We start from the raw sequence: 19,885 nt of genomic DNA, 5'->3' as shown, positions 1-19,885 counted from the left end.
GTACACATTTTCAACTGCTTTATCACAAACATCTTATCAGCCAATCACATGGCAGCAACTCAGTGTATTTAGGCATGTAGACATGGTCATGATGACCTGCTGAAGTTTAAACCAAGCATCAGAAAGGGGATGAAAGGAGATTTAATTGACTTTGAAGGTGGTGTGGTTCTTGGTGTCAGATAGGCTGGAATGAGTATTTCAGAAACTGCTGATCTGCTGGGATTTTCCTCACACAAACATCTCTCTTACAGATGATGGCCTGAAAAAAAGAAAATCTAGTGAGCAAAAATGTCTTGTTGATGCCAGAGATCAAGGGAGAATGGAGGACATGAAGGTAACATAACTCAGATAATGTATGCAGAAGAGCATCTCTGAAGGCACAACATAGAGATGGGCTACAACAGCAGAAGACCAGCTGGTGACAATCCTGCGATGCAAGAACAGTCACACGGGCTTACCAAAGTTGCACGATCAAAGATTATAGAAATGCTGCATGGTTTGATGAGTCTCGGTTGCTACCGTGTTATTCAAGTGGTAGGGCCAGAATTTAGCGTAAACAACACAAAAGCATGGATCCATCCTGCCTTGTATCAATGATTCAGGCTGCTGCTGGTCGTGTAATGATGTGGGGGTTATTTTCTTGGCACACTTTGGGCCCCTTAGCACCAACTGAGCATCATTTAAATGTCAGCGCCTACCTCAGTATTGTTAACCATATTATGACCACAGTGACAGTGAGTTAACTGAGAGATTTTCATCAGCAAAAGGGGGTCCAACCCTTATTGGGAACATCCAGTTCCAATTGCAGATCTTGGTGCCAATAAATAAATGAAAAGAACAACTTTAAATTTATAATATTTATTAAGTTATTCAAGTACAGTGAGCATCATATTTGTACATCAAACTACACCTTCTTGTTCATAGTGATAAAATTAAAAAAGCAAGTCTGGTCATCTCTTATTCCCTTTAAAAAAGGTGCCTTCATTACATTCCCTGTCTTTACCATGAATGTACAGTAGTGAAATGAAAACAGTGTGCACATGAGCAAACAACATACAGTGAACGTTTCTACTACCTAAACAGATGAAAGTAAAAGAGTTAGAAAGAAAGATTTTTGTCTAGATTCTGAGGTGAACCATATTTAATTTATTCATAAGCACCAGAACAAACAAACATGACAAGAAGGGAAACCCATGTAAACAACAAAGCTGTGAGTTCATGGCTTCACAAATAGACGGACACTGGGATGTGCATCTTAGGGCTCTACTTTTCACCTAAAGTGTTTCAGTGCTTTTTTCCCCATTTGGAAAAAGGAAAAATAGAAAAAGGAGCAATACAAAAAGCAATATATTTTTATATAAAAATGTACACAAAATTCCACCGCAGAATTAACTGGACAGTAATGTCACCAACTCCTGTTCCAGCAGCCCACCTCTGGCACATTCATGATCTTTTCTTCACCTTGCTTTATTTGCCTCAGTTAGTTATGACTGAGGGATTTATATTGACAATCACTTGGACGACAAATTCCTTTTGGATTTTAGTATCTTGCAGGCGAGTCTTGTCGGTCAGAAGCTTCCCAGAAAAGAACCACCTCTGGCGGGACACATCAATTTCTTCCTGTTCTTCTAGTAACTTCTTTAGCTCAGCGATGGTGTCTGCCATGCTGGCTGTGAGACGCACATCCTTTCCTAAGGGAGAAGTAGAGTTGACACAGATCTTTTTATCCAGGTAAAAAAAATCTCATTTCCAACAATCCATGCATAACGTGATTTTTAGAGATATACAGATGCATAATTCCAAGTCTTACCAGTTGATAATCGCACCCGTAGCTGGAACTCTTCTCTGCTCGGAGAGGGCTGAGATTGTTTTTGCGTCGATTCGGAAACCTTGCTGTCGCTGGATGTTTCAGTGATGAGGTTGACAGGCGGGGCTAAAGTGTACGCTGGGAGCTGATAGCGGTTGCCCAGCTCATCGTAACACTCTGTGAGAGAGCCTGCAGAAGAGAAATAACCCAGATAAACAACCAGTTAAAAAAACCAAAAAAAAAAAAAACCCTTATCCCTCTCCACAACATACACAACTTTAACCTTGAGCTACACATGTCCCCTCATTTCAACTGTTAAGAAATCCTGTCTGAGCATCACTTTTCTTCCATTAGTAGCAGTTAAAAGCAGATGAGCATGTGAGAAGACTATGTGAGGACTGCTTTTTTTTTTTCCAGCTAACGCCACCAGGGCTTTCAGTGCATCAGACCACTCACAGTGGTCATGCAGTACTGCGACTATTACGGTATGTAACTACTACAACAGTAATCTCTGCACAGTTGATGGGATTCAGCAAACTGTTCTTTGACTTTTACAAATGATTACAGTGAGCTCTGCATTTACAATGGGAGGTCTAGTCCACTTACAGCGTATAATTTATAGCCAAATTATGCTTTCATATCTCAAAGGGGATTTTGTGTATGTGTGTTTGCATACCATGTGGTAATGTAATGCAGGCACCATCCACGATAGCCTGCGCTAGCTCCAGGTCATTGCACTCTGCAGCCAGGGCTGCTGCTCTGAGTGCGTCCCAGATTTCCTTGCGTCCATCAAAGGCCGGAGCTGTATCCCAAAATTCATCCCTCTTGCTCCTGAGCTGGCCCTCAGTCATCGGGTACTCACTCTTCCATTTTGGACGCTCTTTCTTTAGAGGCTCATTGCGTCCTTAACAAAAAGAGAGGGAGGGGTAAAAAAAAAAAAAAGAAAGAGAGGTGTTTAATCTAATTTTACAGACTGCTCTAAGAAATGACCAAGAGACTGTGACCCAGAAATAATCCGGGCTACGCTTTTGAAAACAACTTCTAGTTTATAAAAAGTAAAACAACAAACAAACAAAGAAAAAAACTTTGTTGCTAATTTATTCTAATTACATAATAAAGAGATTACATGGTGCGAATCCAGGTATCTGGTAGTAAACTACTTATTACGTCGATGTCTACTAAAGTGGATAAGGACATCACTGCTCCAAAAAAACGCCTGAGCTCTGTACTATTACATCAGACAGCCAAGGTCAGGAAATATTTTTGTTTTACTCTGATGTGAAGTGTCCTTAAAAGAATGTAGGTATAAATGCACTGAATGCATTAAATGTTCTTGGTTTGAGTCATGTAAACACAAAAAGGGACAAAAAGCTCATCTTAATACCTTGTACACACACACACACCACAGTCACTATCTGTGATATTTAGCAGTTTCTGCATAGGCTGACTATAGCCAGTAACCAAAATGCGCTTTTTTTTGGTCTTGTTCTTTCGTTTTCTTTAAATCAGAGCTCCAGCAGCAGTATTTTGTACACCTACTGCAGGTGTTTCTTTGCTAGCTATTGGTGTATAGCTGCAGTACTGGTGTACCAAAAAGTCAATTTGCTTCACAGAGAAAGGAAAATCAAAGTGATTATTTATAGTGCTGTGGATTACTGCAGTGGCCAGTAATACACACATGCGCACGGACAGGCGCTCACTCACAAGCAAACACCAGTGGATTATAGGCAGTAAGCAGGTCCCACATAACAGGATTTATCTGTGCCTATCCCTTAAGGCATTGGATAGAAAGATGACAACCCTTTAGCCAATGAAAGGCAGCCAACAGACACAGATCTGCCACTGCACGCACGCATAAATACAAACACAAAGCCACTACAACTCAATTACACTGTCACTTTATCGAATTACGGAGTGTTTACAAACTGCTGCAAAGCGTGGTTTTGTCCCTTTCAAACCTGATTTTCCAACAAGATCAAAGGAAGCCTTTATAAAATCTTAAATAACATTTAGCAATGATACACATCCCAATAGACATAGATATTAAAGACATCTTCTGTAGCACTGATCTAGAAACCAGCTGAAATATTATAACACTGACCACACAGTACAAGAGGCCTCAAAACATTGTTACTAAATTCCAATGTAAAATTATGTTTTGAGTTATATGACAAATTTGCTAATTTCAGTTGGTGAATTCCCCCAAAATTTGTCTGGTTGAATTAAATTTGTACATAGACACCTTAATCCTAAAGACCGATAACAAAATGAGCACATATGGTTATATTAAATGTATTCTTTTGAACTGCTTATTAAGTTATTCTGCCATTTATTACTGTTTTTTACTCATTAAAATTTTTTACATTTAAGTTGTTTACTTTATTCTGTCTCATGTGATTTATATTCCTCCCACATTACCCTTAGGATTGAATTAAACAGACATGTCCAGCCTGAGCACATCAGAATGTTAAAGCTTTGCAAGTTCATTTATATCAAACTTTCAGCCTGAGCTTTCACGCAGAAGTACGACATTTATATTATTTATAATTTACACTTTATGCATTAAAAATGACGTGCAAACTGGAACTGTCCCACACTTCTAAACCCATGAGCAGAATACCCCTAAAATCTAGAGACAGCTATATAAAATGATGCCACCCTGTTCCAGTGTTTGCAGCTTTATTATATTCTTTGCTTTTACTTCTCTTACAAAAACATTTATTTTTAGCCCGTGTAATGTTGATTATGCAGCCAGGCACACATGCAAAACTAAATTAACATGCCAGCCAAACAAATGCAAATTAGATTGTTTGTCTGGAATCCTAACAAGTGACCCTGCCAGTAGACATGGGAAAATACACAGTGACAGTTTTGGGATTGTGCAAGTCTAAGACTTTCAGAATGAGAGTGCAGAACAAAACATGCCAGATTTTATTTCCTGGTTGTACATTTTGTTACATAACAGTATGTACAAGCATTTTTGCTTTGGTTGTGTTTACTAGATTGAAGCAGATGCAATCAGTGCTTAGTGATGACGACCTACAAAATATAAAAATGTTTCATCCACCTCGCTGCTGTACTCAGTTTGTCAGTGTTAGTGTTTGCGTAGAGGGAGATCAGATTTGACAGCATGTCCTTTAGCTGTAAGACTAGCTCCCTGGAAAGATTAGCACTTTAAACTGAAGCGAGTGAGCAAGTTTGACTTTCCTGAGCTAAAATGTGCAGGTGGAAGTAAAAAAAGAAAAGAAAAAAAGAATGGTACAAGTAAATCTCTGCAATAACAGGAATGAGATTAAAAGGTCTAATGTAGACCTGCTGCTTATGCAGTATGATTTTATATATCATTTTAAACAACCACTATAAGCAGGATCTGTGAGCAGTGTTGTATCTACCTACTGTAAAATGTGCATGTAATACTAAGTTCATAATAACTGTATAATAGATAATAGAAAAATACACAAAGTCAGATATGTCAACATCTGTGCAAGTAAAAAAATGATCAACAAAGTCTTCATACATTTAAGATGCACTTAAGGTGCAAAAGCTTTGCAGCTTTTACACCTTAAATGTTTTAACTAATAAAATGATGATCCATTAAAGCAGGCTTTAATGGATCATCATGAAAGTATTAAAGTCAAAGGCAGCACTGAAGATACAATTTGATTTTCATTTGTTATTGTAAATCAGTTTTTCAGCTGCGCTTCAAATGCTAATTTACCAATTACCACTACATAATGGGATTATAACAGCAAAAACATTAGTAAAGACTATAACACATACCCCTCTGGGGCATTTTATTGCACCCAGAGTAACTTTTTCCACCCCTGACAAAAATCTATACTTACTTTTAAGCAAAATCTTCAAAGGGGAATTTGGAACCTGATAGTAATTGTATTCCCTTGAGTTTGGTACTCCCATTGCTCTTCTGTCGCTGAGGTTTGATATGCGCCAAACTGCTGTACATCAAAAATCCTTAACGATGAGCTACAGTGAACGATCCCGAGGAAGAGGACAGTCTCCGCTCGGTCGGACCAGCTTGAAGAAACAAATGCCTGATCTAGTTCACCAAGCTGCGCAGACTAAGAATCACAGCTCTGCTAATCATTGTTACATTTCCCCAGTTGCTGAAAAATGACTGATCCCCCACCACTTTTATCCCCTTCTACTAACAAACACACCACAACCCCAAAATAACTTTGAATCAATTCATGGAAACAGGTAGAATATAGGAGGAGAGCAAGTTGAGTGTCCTTGGCAGAAGGTGGCGTCTTTACACAAGAGCCCTAATCCTATCAGCTCTATTTAGAGCTGGGATAAAAATACTCAGAGGCAAAGTGCTAAACCTATTAGCACACAATAAACCGTTGTCAGACAATTACAGTCTGATTCAAAGGAAAGCCAATGTCTACTTCGAGGAAATGTCCTGAACAGGCGATTCTTTTTCTTTTCTAAGGCTGTGATAATTATAGAAATACGATGCTACTTTCTCACAACTGACAATGAGGCAGTTCATTGAATTTCACCAAACTGTGAGGTCTGAGCTTATGATGGTGATCGAAATGTCTAAGAGGTCATGCCTGTCTTGCAGGTAATGTATTTCCTTCTGCATATGAATGTGTTTTGCACATAAAGCACATCATGTACCAAGTAGGTCAATCTCTGATTGAAAAACTCTCTGTTGAGGCTCCTGCTGCTGCTCAATGCATAATGAATGGCAGTCTAGCGCAGCACACAGCACACAGGCTCTGTGAATGGATTGAACAGTGTTTATATAATCTGTCCTATCAGGCCAGGTCCTTAAACCCAGATTAGACACATGACTAAGCCACGACACATTTAACACCTGAAACTATAAGTATTCAGAATAACAAAGGTGTAGCTAGGATGCAACACCTGAAACCCTGAGGCTTTATCTTACAGCCCATCTGGCAGGTGCTACATGAATGTATATGTAGTGTAAATAAAAATGCAGAAAGTGTCTCGTTGTATTGGTTGAATTCAATGACAGTAAGTCCCATTATTATGTAGTGTTTAACTGATGTGCTTAAATACATCACTATACAGTAATCTCCCTACCGCGATGGTAATATTGGAAAATAATAATTTAATACAAAAGTGCTGGTCAAGGAGGAATATTAGAAGGGTCACTCAAGCTCAAGAGTTACATCACCACAAACTGCAAGTCAGCAAAGATGTAGAGAAAGCCATTGCTGGTTTGTGCTTTGCGGACATGATGTCCTAAGTATGAAGCTGCACTTATTTCAACATCTGCGAAGCCAATGTCCAGCTTCTTACCTCCGCGTTTTTTGCTCCTTGTCGAGTTTCGGGCACTCCCTTGTCCATCCATCCTACTCCTCCCCACACAGCCTCCCATCACTGTCCCTACATTTCAGATCAAGGAGAAATCTGTCATATTTTACATATTTTCGAATATAAACGCTTTGAAATGAACGTGCAATAATGTCACATAAATAAACTGTTGGTAATGATGTGAAATTAAGTGCCTTATATGAAAAGCACCATCAGGGAATGACAGCTCAGCACGCCTTGTTCTTATGAGGTCAGACGAGCTGATGTGTTTACGTCACGTGTACCGCCAGCTGACGGGGACACGCGCCTGAAGCTAATGCCAGCTGATTATTGCCCACGCACGCGTCCAGAGTTGTGTTTTTGCACTCTTACATTTTTTTTAATGAATCCAAATCAATGCATATATTTATTTTACATACCGGAAATCCAGTCTGCTAGATTATGCATTCGTCTGCAGTTTGCCTGCCACATCCGAACTTCAGGTGAAGTTAGAGCCTCACGCGACGATCAGCAGAAGAGGTAATCAGCCAAGTAGGAGGACAGGCACAGACCCAGTGTGTCTGTGCAGAGGCGATGTGTCCAGGTGGCCTCTGCAGAGCCTTTAGTAAATCTCAGCCGTTTCTCCAAAAATATGCGATCAGTATCCACATTTCCTCCAAATCATAGTGTACACAGCCTACCAACACAATCCGTCCACACTGATCCAGAATTAAAGACTTGCAGTCTGTACGCATGCGTAACTTAGAGCGGTCGCGTCAGAACAAGACAGGAAACTGCTAAACCGCTCCTTCGGGATAATAGGATGGCTGAAACATAATTTAGCCGTCTTTTAACCACCATTTAGAGTTTGAAACGACAGGAAAATGTCTCTAAAATAAGTCCTGTCAAAGACAAAACCTTTAAAATGAATTTATTGGGTTATTGCACAATATATTGTTACATTTTTCAACTGGGGTTTTATTCTGAAATGAATGGCGGAAGTTTTATTTATCATTCTTAGGTTAATTGATGCTATACTGTGGTCTCCATAAAACGTGACATTTCTACTACAAACAACTGCAGTTTTAGTTAATTCAAGAAAAACACCACCGGCACAACTGTTACTCATCTATCTACAGTTTCAACTACATGAAAGTGCACAATCTGTCACATACAAATATGCTATTTCAACAAAGTTTCCGAAGAAAAACGAATCAAGCTTCTGAAATTTACAGCCTGTTCGGTCTATTTTGGTGGGTGGGTGCTCCCCTCCACAACACTGAATCTGAGTAACATGTTGCCTAACAAAGTGTGAAACACTAAATCAGTGTGGGACAGCTCATCTGACTAAGGTGTCCACAAACTGTGAATATGTTAAATCCTGACTAATCCTGTATTTGTGTTGTGAGTAATTAGTAGTTATGAATAACTATGGATGAATGCATAAAATGTGTAAATGTGTGTAACATTCTTGCGTTTTCTAACTTTTATAATCGGGGACTGTTGTTGTGATTTGGCGCTGTGTAAATAAAATTGAATTGAATTTTAAAATGAACCACTCACAGACAGTTGTGTGTAGACCTCTCGCAAGCATCTTATTTTTTTTATTTTTTATTTTTTTCCTATATTTAGGTGACAGCACACAGACTGTCCACATTGAAATATCTAAATTTGCTATACAAGGACATCAGTGACAGTTTCAGGGCGTGAACATCATTCTACAACCAACTGACTCCCATCAACCCACACCTGTAGGACACACCTGCACAAATATAAAGGCATCTCTGTTACAAGTTATTGTGTTGTGAGCTAACATTTGCAGACAACATCCCCAACCTGTTTTTCTTAGCAGTGCGCCCAAGTGAATCACAGAGGTCACAAAAGCTTTAAAAATGTCAGCCTGCTCCAGAGTTTCCTATAGTTTGTAGTCTCCTGTCTATATCAGTGGTTTATTTCATGATGAGCAGTGTTTACAAGCTATAGCTTTTAAAAGTTAATCAGGAGCAATGAAAAAATAGCTTTTACTCCATTTTTGCACCTCACCAGCTGGTGACACCATAGGTGGCTGTCTAGTGTTCCTATGCCCAAAAAGTCACGATTATGCTGTATCCTTGTCTAGGCACATGGTAATCCATGCCAAGTTTAGTCCTGGCACAAAAAGCACAGCTTATCCGTTAGTTCATTTAGAGTGTACACAAGAAAGTGTAAAAAAAGAAACACATAATATAAATAACCTGACGTGTCTGATGAGGTGAGATGCATCAGTGTTTTGTTTTGGACAAGGTTCAGTCTCCCATAGTGGCATGACATATAATTCCTGAATACTGAGTACATAGAATTGAGCATCCAGTTCTCTGAGGGCTAAAAGATTATGTAAGCCACTCATCTCGCGATCTCCCTCACCTTGTTTTGACCTTCACAAAAACACATTTGGTTGCATATGCAGCTGTCAAAACTGCCCACAACTAATTTGTACCATACATGCAATGCTAAGCTCGGCCCACAGCCATCATAAATCTAGCTCAGTAATTTCTCTCAGCAGTTCACATTATCACTTGTTACAGAAATAAATAAATAATAATAATTTAAAAAAAAGATTTTTCTTTCTCTTTACTATCAATTATTCAGATCTTTTAAACAATGAAGAGTCCAAAGCCCATATTTCACGTGTTAAACGCTGACATCTGCTGGGAGACTGTGTATTGACAGGTGTGTTTGTGTGTGTTTCAGTGAGTGGGCGGGTGTGATTTGCAGTAGCAGGGTGAACGAGGGTTACAATCAGGATGAAATCTGCTTAAGCTAAGTATTTACTGTATAGTGTTATAAAACAGTGACAGTACCCCTTAAAAACACAATATTAACAATGTAGAATTTATTTAATGTTGTAAAGATTAACTTAATACGTACAAAATTCCGATAAATAACATCATAATGGTACTGCAATTCCCCGTGAGTGTTCAAATCAAATGATAATATCACACTAGGGTGTGCAAACAAGACAGGCGGAGGTGCCGAGATAAACCCGATGTGTCCATGACCTTAGTGTTTTTCTTCTGCTACTTCTTCTTTTTTTCCTTTAAATAAAAAACAGCTCAGGTCGAAGCTGAGATGGTTTGCTTAAAAAAAATTATTTAACAGTTCAGTCAGTATATTTGGCTTATAAAACTATCGAATTCATGCTCAGAGTCAAGTAAAACCAGTTCGTAAGACTAAGTAAAACCCAGTACAGAACAAACTGTGACACATTGCCTTGTTGAGCAATACAGACTGCAGAAGCAAGAGCAATGCAACAGCAAGTTTTTTGAGGTATCGGAGATTGACGTAAATCCTTTCACTTAGGTGTAGCCACCAAGCAGGAATCCTTTAAGCAAACCCGATCAAGTAGGTTGACAGAGAAAAGACTGGTAAATTAGACAAGAATGGATGCCTTAGCAGAGTCTGTCATACAGGTATCAAATCCTTTTTAACTGGGAAGACAGCCCACGTCAAGCCATCACCATGTGGGGGGTGAGCAGAGGGAAGGAGAACACGCGTCACCCAGTGACTAAAACCAAAAGACAAAAACAAAAGCAGAAATTACAAGAAGCACAAGGTAACATTAGTCACATAAGGTGCAGAAAACAAAACAGATTTCTGTTTCTTAGAAAACAGAAATCTGAGAGGGAGAGAGACAAACCTTCTCTTCTCCACACCTAAGAAGATTTTCCAGTTATTCAACCTGCTGTAGTTAAAGGGGTTTCTGTAAACCTGACAGAAAAACAAAAGAACAGGAACATGTTACAAATGACCAACGTCACTTTAACCAAAGGAAAATATATATATTTTGAGGATTTGAAGTCTCCTATGTCTTATCACAACATAACCTTCACATTTTATTTATGTTCATGGCTACCTTTCCCCATTTGGCCATCCGCTTTGTTTCTTTGCTGTTGATATGTCTTTCAATACTCGTCTCTCCTCTGGAGATGAGAACTGCATGCCAGAAGGTCAAAGCTCCCAGTGCCACTCCCACTGTGCTGTTACAACAAAGCACAATTCACTTTATCCTCTGCATGGATGACAAAGACAACAATCCTGCTCTGATTCAACTCTACCTTTATACCCTACTGCTTTGAACAAGAAGTAAGAAGCAAAACGAGTGTGAGATTACATACCCAGAATCCTTCGACCGATAACACTTTCTTTTTTTCCTCCTGCTATCTTCCTAAAGCAATGGTTAGATTTTTTTTATATTTCTTTGTAATTATCTTTAAATAATATCCATTAGCTCAATGCTCAAAATGAAGTTTGTGACCCCCTTGAAATTACCAGGATTTTTGAATGGATTATTAAAATTATGTATTCAAATATGTCACAATTACAAATATAATCTATTACTTGACTGAAAAACTCATTTTAATTCCTTTGTTGAGGAAGAAGCCATAGTCCAGGCTGAATAACCCTTTTAAGTTAGCAGTTCAATCAGACTTTAGCAAAAACTTTGGACCAGTAAATATTTCTGCATGTCTTAACTGGACAGCCAGGCCACCATCCCAACTGGTTAAGGTCTTTAACTGTCACTCTGGGGGTTTTTTCCCCTCAACTGTTCTGTTGTTTATTTTTTTATTTACATGTGTACTTGCTTGTTGTAACTATCCAACCTCTCCTAAGCGTCAGGCTTCTGTCCTGACATTCTCCCGAAAAGGTTTCTTGCCACAGTTTTGGATTCTCAGTCTGGGTCCTAACAAAGCAGCTCCAAATCATGATGCTAGCTCCACCATGCTTAGTGCTTTTTTGTCTACCCATAAAATGCAGATCGGTGTCTTAGACGTGTTGTGGAACATCCAAGTGCATTGCAAAATTGCAAATTTTGCAGGTGATTGGCTGTTACCATTTATTTGTACACACTTTCTTATTGTGAATAGATGAATACCCAAGTATTTAGATTTTTTTTCTACTCCACTAAAATTTTACTTCTAATGAACTGGAAAGTTCCAATCCTGACTGTGAACAACACGACATGACTACATTTAATGAGAAATCAGAAATCCTTGTAAGTCAGTTATTAAAGTTTTTCTTGCATGTATGTGTGAAAAAGCAACATAAAATGCACTTTTTACCTGGTGAGGACCCACATGTAGATGATGCTCTTATGAATCATCTTATCCTTAAATGTGTATGGAGGAGCAGGGGTCTGATAGTGGGTCTTTCCAAAACAAAAAACAAACAAAAAAAGATAAGTAACTGAAAAAAAATAAAAATAAATAAACTCAATAATGCTGTGTGTTGGCTTTTGAAGCGCTACCTGGCCAGAAGGAAGAAGCCCTATAAGCAGTCCCATCCCTGTTACCGGTATTCCAGGCTTTTCCAATTCCAAATGTTTGAAGTGCTAATGGAACAGCCCACAAACCCAAGCATTAAAGACAGAAAAAAAGCAGAGTCAATAAAGAAATGCTAAGGCCCCAAAGAGAAAGACACCAGACATGGAGGCTTTAAAACAAATCTAACTACAACAAAGCACCAGCAGACCTACAGGCAGCAACAGCCCGACTATCTCACCTCGAGTGCATTGTATGCATCTAGGAACAGGTTTCTCCCACTGATGCTACAGTAGACACAGCCCAAGGTCATGAAGAGACAGAAGGAGAAGAAGTAACGGTGATTAAAATGGCCCACACAGTTATTCAACCAGGCTGAGGTGCTGACATTAAGGAAAATTATGTCCATCTCTGTCTATAAACATATACATTTTCTGACGTGCTTCTGAAATAATAAGCTGGAATAAATTCAGCACAAAGGATACGACAATGATGGTCCATTTTCAAAATGCATCTGCAAAAGCAAGAGAAAAACATTAGTTTGATAATTGGTATTTTAGTTGTGTGATTTTTTTTAAGGGAATGTATTCTAATCATATCTCAAACTGCAAAATAATAGTCTGGGAAGACTTAAAGCATGATAAGATTTTATGGAATGAAGATAGCAATACTAGAAAAACTAACCTAGAGATACAAGAAGTCAACTGTCAATGAAAACATCTTAATTTTGAATGTTGCGATTTGACGTAGCCACATTAAAGGTCTTGCAACCACCAACATACTTTAGCTTTGACATTCAAACACCTGATACTTATTAACATGTAATAAAACAGATAAAAACTCACCTGTTACAGATCCCACAGTGGTGTGTTCTTGCTGGTTTAGGAATAATGCACTTTTTGCAGACTGATACAACTGGACCGTCATGTTTTTCCTACGACAAAATAAAAGTTTGTTTTGTTTTGTTTTTTTAAATACAAAATTTCCAGTTTAAAGTACAAAAAAAAAAAAAAACTGTAGCTGATATCTTACTGTAGGGGGATACCCAGGAGAGGTGTTGGCGGCTTTGTAGTAATGGAAAGCAATCATGATGAGGTTCCAATGTCCATAACAAACATGCCAAGCGATCCACGGAGGAGAGTAAGTGTTGAGGATCAGAGGCAGCAAGACCACATAGGCTATCCCCACGATGGAGCTGGTCAGTATCACCACCAGGTAAACAAACACCTTAAAGAAAAAAGAATGATCAGACAATGTGAGCAGTTATGCAGGAAATCACATTAGATCTACATTTAAAGCTACATCCAAGAACACACATTTTTTTCATTACTGTCAAAACCCTTGGTGCAGGCTACTATCAAAGAGATTGTATGTGCCTACCCCCTCTTGTATTTAGGTCAGGAGTGTCTACACCCCAGATCTGAAACATTTTAATGAATGAGGATCTGTTGCTATCCAATAAGAAAGAGAATTGCCCCCGCGAAATGTTTGTTGTGCAGACTTGATATGACACTACCAATAATGATTATCTGAAGTTAGGGGGACTGTGATCATAGGAGCTTTGGTAGTTAACAAAATCAGACGTTCACAAAAAAAAAATGTCATTGTTTGTTGTTATTATACCACAAACAACAACTGTGACCTGTGTATGGAAGATCATATTTTGACCAATTCCAAGAAGGTTAATGTCCTTATTTTCCATCACTGCAGTGGTCTCCAGAAAATAAACAAAAAAACAACAACAACAACTTTCTCGTAACCATTTAAAAGCACACTCACCAGACCAAACCACCGGGTGACGTAATCCACAGTCAGGAAAACTGGTTCAAAGACTGAGTCAAAAACCACATCTGAGTCTGTGAGCGAGTTAAAGTAGAGTGATTTTGCCAGCAGTCTCATATAAGCCCATATTTCCCTAATCCACAAAGGAAGCCTGTTCTGTCCCCGCCTGCTACACAACCGCAGCCGCACACAGCGCAGCAGGTGAAACGCAGAGCTCGAACACCACCGCATTCTGCATTTGTAAAATGCAAGCACCTGCAGGAAGAAAGAAAACATTACGATTAATGAAAGTCAATCATAAACTCTCACTTCCACACCTCTCCCAACCTGATGTGCAAGACTTAAAAAAATGTGAGGAATGTGTATGCTGCTATGTCTAACACAAATTTCATATGTACAACAGGAATAATAAAAAAAGGAATTCAACACAATTTGGCAACACAAAAGGAAAATGATAAGTTTGTTGATAACAAACAACCCAAGCCCCAAGGATACTCCATTTACTCTTACCTATAAGAAAAATAAATACATAGTTAACAGCAGCTGAAAAAGAGAGAACACGTCTGCCCTAATCAGCTCGGTTGAGCAATGTCTGACTTACCAATAGGTGAATTTCAGAGCCAGACAACTTGGACTTCTTTTTCCCAGTGAATTTGTTTTGACCGCTAGTGATATCAGTTTCAGAGAGCTGACACCTAAACTACTTCATTAGGTACGACTAAAGGCGTGAGTGAAAGAGCCAGAGCATTTGCAGGTACATACAACAGAAATGCACAGGTAACCAGAAGAACATGTGTTTCCAACATGTACCAGTCTTGCTGTGCTGCATTCCAGACAGGGTGGAGTCTGGGTGGAGGCTTTTGGCAGCTAGATAAGGTGTGAGGGGGACAATGATTTTTGTTGTGGAGTAGGCTGGTCACCTGCAGTTAATGACAAGCAAGCCAAAAACCACTGCATGGCGATCAGCCATAGCTGTCACCTCCCTGAATAAAGTAACACTCAATGTGTCCATAAGACATGTTGTTGTGAATACTCTCCGTGAGTCATAGCGCTCCCAAATCCCTTATTTTTGGATGTCACATACTGCTCTCCTTTTCAAATATTCGTCTCGCGCCGTGCATCATATTTTACTGATATTTTACAACATTTCTTTTTTACTCACTGTTTTATGAAGACGAGACCCCCACCGAGACCACCACTCCCGTCAACATTTTCAAAAGGAAGACAAAAAACGGGATTATAGCCACATATTAGCGAGGAGGAGCAGGATCACGGACCTGTGACAGTTAAGAGCGGAATCCTCCAATTAATGCGCATGCGCTGGAACACCACCGAACGGCATCGTGGTAGTCTGAGTCAGGAAGTGATTTCAACAGTTATTTTTACTTCAGGACTTGACATTTATGTTTCTGAACTTTCTGTATTTTATGTTATAACACGTACACATACGTATAACGATTCGGCTACATGCATAACTGAAATATAACATATAGCATAACTGGTGGGGGGGGTCTCAGACTTTTGGGACATGTAGTTTTTTATCCATAGCAGCCTTGCTAGCTACGCATGCCATGTTGAGCCAGCCTTTGGTAGAACCTGTTTGAAACTGTGATCCAAATCTTCTATCCTCAAACTTAGTGAACGGTGGTGTCAGTCAGCATGTCGTTTTGTTTTAACTTCGACCTTCCAGCACAAACAACAGGCCCCGGAGACGTGGATGGAAATGAATTGCAGCACGGAAATAAAGATCATGCTGTCGTATCTGTGAGTAACATTAGCTTACCTATGATGTGCCATAGCTTAAGTTACTCAGAGTGCTCTAAGTACCGCCGCGTAACTAGTAATAGCAGAAGTAACGTTCAAGCTAGCAATTGCGGTGCTGTAAAGCAAGTTTAGACTTGGACCCTCTGCGAGAGTGTGGGAAGAACATTTATGGCTGCAGGCAGAAAACTTACAAAGCCCCAGAAATGTATCTGTCTGTCATAAATGCCTTTATGTAAGTAGTAACAACAGCACTGCTTTCCTATTCTTTTCCTATAACTTCCCATTATTTGTGATCCTTTGATATTTTTATCAAAGGATCACAAATAAGCCCGGGGCAACATCGAAAGAGAGCAAAAATAATAAGGTTCTTGAACATTATAGTTTATTTTTTAACTGTGGAAAATCATCTGTAATAAAGCAATTAACTACAAGTACAGCAGACAAAATCTGCCTAGGTTTGCCTACATTTCAATATATTCTGTGATCTGTACATTAGAATAGATTACATCTAAACACGTGAATAAATATTTAAAAGCTGATATGAAAAAATATTGATTAAAAATACATCTAGTTTACTGCTACAAATGATAAATAATTCCGAAAGTCTTTAAGTAGAAAAATGAGAAGAGATTTGTGTAACATTTACCAATTGTAATGTAGAATAAATAATTTAGATTTTTTTTTAAAGACAAGCAAATAGAAGCTTTTTTTTTTCGCCTGCATGGCAGCCCTGTCAAAATTATATTTAGATAAGACTTAACATTAAATCAAAGTGTAGAATAGTCCAAAAACAATTGTGAAGATAAACGTATAGAGGGGCGTCGGTGTAACGGTTAGCGCATTCCCTTAACAAACCAAAGGTTGGTGGTTTGATTCCAGCGAAATGCACAAATCCTCTTTGGGGTTACAAGTAAAAACATCCCACAGAAAAAGAAGCCAAATCAAACATGCAGCCCTAAACTCTGCGGCGACCCCTTGTGACGAGGGAGCAGCCAAAGTTAGCTTTAATTTGTAAAGATAAACCTGTCTTATGTTAAAGGGGACAAAGGTAAAAATCCATCCTCACTAAAGCACAAGCTGTTCAATTAAACAATGCTGTAAATTCTGACCGCATGAGCTTTAAAAAAGCAATAAAAATTCTTTAATTTTGTGTGCATCCACTAGAGAGCGTAGGCTGTTAACATCTGCTTGTTAACATTACAGGATAAGGCATGTTAAAGCGGAAACAATCCAAATTGTTAAAGTACTGTGTGCTTTGTTATTGTTATGTATGACACAAAACTTCTGAGGTATGCAACAGACTTTACTGGCATTTAAATCTAAACTGTTCGGCTCCACTGAGTTAGACGACATGAGCATTTACACCTACCAGTCCAGAGAAGCAAACGTCATTTCAGTCACGGTGACTCACATGGCTGATGCATAACATTCTCATGTTTGAGTGATTTATCAGTCAACTGACCTTTTACATCATTATTACAAGAAAACAAATCACAGTGGTAAAAGCATACTATACTTGGTATGTACACACAGAATTGAGTAAATCTTTGTTACAACATTTGAATAGACTAATTAACTTTAAACCAAACAACAGACTTTTATGTTTTAATAACTGACATTGTTGCATTTTATAGGTCCCAAAGAAGATTTCGCAACATTTATGTGCAGATGTTAGCCATTCTTACAGTAACATCAAGCCACCCCCCATTTTCAGTGTAACTGTCAAAGCGGTTTTAACATCACCACTAGTTATGACATTTTTCCATCTTTTTTCCTGCATGCCCCACTTCATCCATCCATATTTTGCTTGAAGCAGGGTTGTGGAGCAGCTGGAGCCTGTCCCAGCTTTCACAGGGCAGGAGGAAGGGTGCGTTGTGGAGAGGTTACCATTCTCTTACAGGGCTAACATAGAAAGAAAAATAACCACGCGTGCTTGTTTTTACACCTACAGCAAAATTTATAATCGCCAATTAACCTAACATAAAACTCCACACAAAGCCATGTGTGTGGAGTTTCAAACCCAGGACTTTCTTCCTGTGCGACAACAGGAAGACAGTTAACCACCACACCACTGTGCCGCCTGTGCTCCACTTCAGAAAATGAAAAAACGTTAGAACGCTACATACCAAAATATTTGTTACTCATTAACACTAACTTTAATAAATAAAACTGCGTTATTGTAAAACGGAAAACTCTTGCTCATGTCACAACATGTGACCATCACCCACATACATTGCTGAGGCGTGTGGTTTTATTATCAACTGTGCATACTGCTTTCTGTTTGCAGGTAGAGGACGGCCCCAAACCAGCACAACCAGTAAAAGAGGCCAGCGAGCACTTTCCGCCATCCGATCCACAGTTCCTCCTTATGGATGCCATCTTTGAAACGGTTACAGTTGGAACTCTTCCTCCTCTGCACTTCCTCAATGAGACCGTTTTTGAGAAGACTGCGTCAGAGAGAGAGGACAGCGAAAAAATTCTTTCACGCACAGCGGAGCAGAAGTCTGACCTCATCTCTGGTGTGTACGAGGGAGGGCTGAAGGTGTGGGAGTGCACGTATGACCTTCTGGAGTTGATTGAGAAAGATGGAGAGACCTTTGGGGGGAAGGCGGTTTTGGATTTGGGCTGTGGCGCAGGGCTGCTGGGAATACTGGCTCTGAAGAGGGGAGCCAGTCAGGTCCACTTCCAAGATTATAACAGTACAGTCATTGAACAGCTCACAGTGCCAAATGTAATGCTAAACTGCCAAGAGGATGATGAAGTAGACAGTGAAGATGACAAAGAAGGGAGTGGTAAGGGAAAAATGAAGGAGGAAGACGGTTCTAAAAAGAAGGCGAAAGGGCAGAAGGAGATCACAGAAAACAGCCCACCTCCTAAGAAGCAAGCCATAGACTTAGCCCAGCACCCATTACTAACCAGGTGTCATTTTTACTCTGGTGACTGGAGCACATTTCTCGCTTTGGTTCTAAAGGCAGATCCACCACCCAAATATGATCTTATATTCACATCAGAGACTATCTACAACACTGCGTACTACCCTGCTCTACACGAGACCCTGCGCAAACTGTTGGCACCAGATGGTCTGGTCTACCTCGCCACCAAATCCCACTACTTTGGTGTAGGTGGTGGACTACATCTCTTTGAAACATTTGTGGAGCAGAGGGATGTTTTCTCTGTGGATCATCTGTGGGATGGAGAAGAAGGACTTCAGAGACATGTAGTAGTACTGCGTTTTAAAAAGTCAAAGGATGCTTGAGTAAGGAATGTCAGGAACTCATCGGTTTTATCTGTAATTGATTTATTGATGAAAAACTGAATGAAAATAAAAAATAGAGCAAGGCTATTGCTTGATTATTGTGTGCAGTCCTGAATCAGCCAGCTGTGTCGTTATGACTCCTGTCTTTATTTTGGTATGTTAAAACTGCCGTGGTTAAACAAGGAAAAGCTGCAATGAAAACACACTATTGGCTCATATTTGCTCTTTTGTTACCTACACCTTCTTTCACTTCCTATATCGAAATTTGAATATGTCTGCCAGTAACTGAAGTGCAGTTGAAAGGGGCTGTTACAGGTCTTTAGATGCATGGAGAGGAAAGAAAGGAAATGGGCTCAGTGACCTTTGCGAGTGATTTCCCCAGTGTTCAAACACCAGCATGAAAGCCAGGCTTGTTTCTGAAGTCCAGCACAAAATGTCAATTGCAACTTATCCCACTAGCTCAAGGATGTAGTTTGAAAGTGGATTCTGGAGTCACTGAACATCAATGGTGGGACTCTGTGGGGTCTCTGTAGCTCTTATTCTACTGGTTTCCTTTCAGTGAAGTTCACCACATAATCTGGCAACAGTGCAAAATTAAAAAAAAAAAAACATTTTTGAAAATGTCTACACATATGCCTATGCAGGAAGTATGGGCAAATATCCATCCAAAATCAAGAAAGGGAATTTTGC

The 19,885-nt window shown here is 39.3% G+C and overlaps 3 protein-coding genes across 7 annotated transcripts; 1 reads left to right on the top strand and 2 right to left on the bottom strand.

Moving 5' to 3' along the window:
* Nucleotides 1-842: 842 nt before the first annotated feature.
* ubtd1a (ubiquitin domain containing 1a) lies at nucleotides 843-7,835 on the bottom strand. Of its 2 annotated transcripts, XM_086259600.1 has the most exons (5): nucleotides 7,537-7,835; nucleotides 7,103-7,189; nucleotides 2,484-2,711; nucleotides 1,811-1,996; nucleotides 843-1,691 (listed from the first exon to the last, which is right to left on the bottom strand). In XM_086259600.1, exons 1-5 carry the CDS (start codon nucleotides 7,586-7,588, stop codon nucleotides 1,477-1,479), a joined length of 768 nt encoding a protein of 255 aa, XP_086115726.1. In that variant the 5' UTR covers nucleotides 7,589-7,835; the 3' UTR covers nucleotides 843-1,476. The 2 variants fall into 2 exon arrangements, with proteins under 2 accessions (XP_086115726.1, XP_086115728.1); XM_086259602.1 differs by lacking the exons at nucleotides 7,103-7,189; nucleotides 7,537-7,835 and adding an exon at nucleotides 5,653-6,196.
* Nucleotides 7,836-8,350: 515 nt separating this feature from the next.
* On the bottom strand, nucleotides 8,351-15,493 carry zdhhc16a (zDHHC palmitoyltransferase 16a). 4 transcript variants are annotated; one of them, XM_086259597.1, is made up of 11 exons: nucleotides 15,338-15,493; nucleotides 14,173-14,430; nucleotides 13,426-13,620; nucleotides 13,239-13,327; nucleotides 12,879-12,907; nucleotides 12,635-12,768; nucleotides 12,381-12,464; nucleotides 12,196-12,281; nucleotides 10,989-11,112; nucleotides 10,773-10,843; nucleotides 8,715-10,640 (listed from the first exon to the last, which is right to left on the bottom strand). In XM_086259597.1, exons 2-11 carry the CDS (start codon nucleotides 14,404-14,406, stop codon nucleotides 10,538-10,540), a joined length of 1,149 nt encoding a protein of 382 aa, XP_086115723.1. In that variant the 5' UTR covers nucleotides 14,407-14,430; nucleotides 15,338-15,493; the 3' UTR covers nucleotides 8,715-10,537. The 4 variants fall into 4 exon arrangements, with proteins under 4 accessions (XP_086115722.1, XP_086115721.1, XP_086115724.1 ...); XM_086259596.1 differs by lacking the exon at nucleotides 15,338-15,493 and adding an exon at nucleotides 14,777-15,185 and having other exon boundaries at nucleotides 8,351-10,640; nucleotides 12,196-12,464; XM_086259595.1 differs by having other exon boundaries at nucleotides 8,710-10,640; nucleotides 12,196-12,464.
* Nucleotides 15,494-15,516: 23 nt separating this feature from the next.
* On the top strand, nucleotides 15,517-19,272 carry mettl18 (methyltransferase 18, RPL3 N3-histidine). Its single transcript, XM_086259599.1, has 2 exons — nucleotides 15,517-15,939; nucleotides 18,227-19,272. Exons 1-2 carry the CDS (start codon nucleotides 15,835-15,837, stop codon nucleotides 19,193-19,195), a joined length of 1,074 nt encoding a protein of 357 aa, XP_086115725.1. The 5' UTR covers nucleotides 15,517-15,834; the 3' UTR covers nucleotides 19,196-19,272.
* The last annotated feature ends 613 nt before the right edge of the window (nucleotides 19,273-19,885 follow it).

Source organism: Aulonocara sp. 'chitande type north' Nkhata Bay, linkage group LG13 (assembly GCF_057382095.1).
Source record: "Aulonocara sp. 'chitande type north' Nkhata Bay isolate Kocher_YH1m ecotype deep benthic linkage group LG13, A_spYH_male_GT1.1, whole genome shotgun sequence".
Taxonomy (NCBI): Eukaryota; Metazoa; Chordata; class Actinopteri; order Cichliformes; family Cichlidae; genus Aulonocara; species Aulonocara sp. 'chitande type north' Nkhata Bay.
This window is presented reverse-complemented; position numbering and strand designations above follow the sequence as displayed.

Bases quoted from the DNA above. Each gene is read 5' to 3' on its own strand.
- ubtd1a (XM_086259600.1), bottom strand. From the start codon at position 7,588: ATGTGGCAGGCAAACTGCAGACGAATGCATAATCTAGCAGACTGGATT. The intron at 1,997-2,483 runs GTATGCAAACAC...TCTCTTCTGCAG, and splicing joins CTGCATTACATTACCACATG to GCTCTCTCACAGAGTGTTAC. The intron at 1,692-1,810 runs GTAAGACTTGGA...CTTCTCCCTTAG, and splicing joins ACGGGTGCGATTATCAACTG to GAAAGGATGTGCGTCTCACA.
- zdhhc16a (XM_086259595.1), bottom strand. From the start codon at position 14,406: ATGCGGTGGTGTTCGAGCTCTGCGTTTCACCTGCTGCGCTGTGTGCGG. The intron at 12,908-13,238 runs GTGAGTTTTTAT...TTGCTTTTGCAG, and splicing joins CACTGTGGGATCTGTAACAG to ATGCATTTTGAAAATGGACC. The intron at 11,113-12,195 runs GTAAAAAGTGCA...TTGTTGTAACAG, and splicing joins TACATGTGGGTCCTCACCAG to CACAGTGGGAGTGGCACTGG.
- mettl18 (XM_086259599.1), top strand. From the start codon at position 15,835: ATGTCGTTTTGTTTTAACTTCGACCTTCCAGCACAAACAACAGGCCCC. The intron at 15,940-18,226 runs GTGAGTAACATT...TTCTGTTTGCAG, and splicing joins AAGATCATGCTGTCGTATCT to GTAGAGGACGGCCCCAAACC.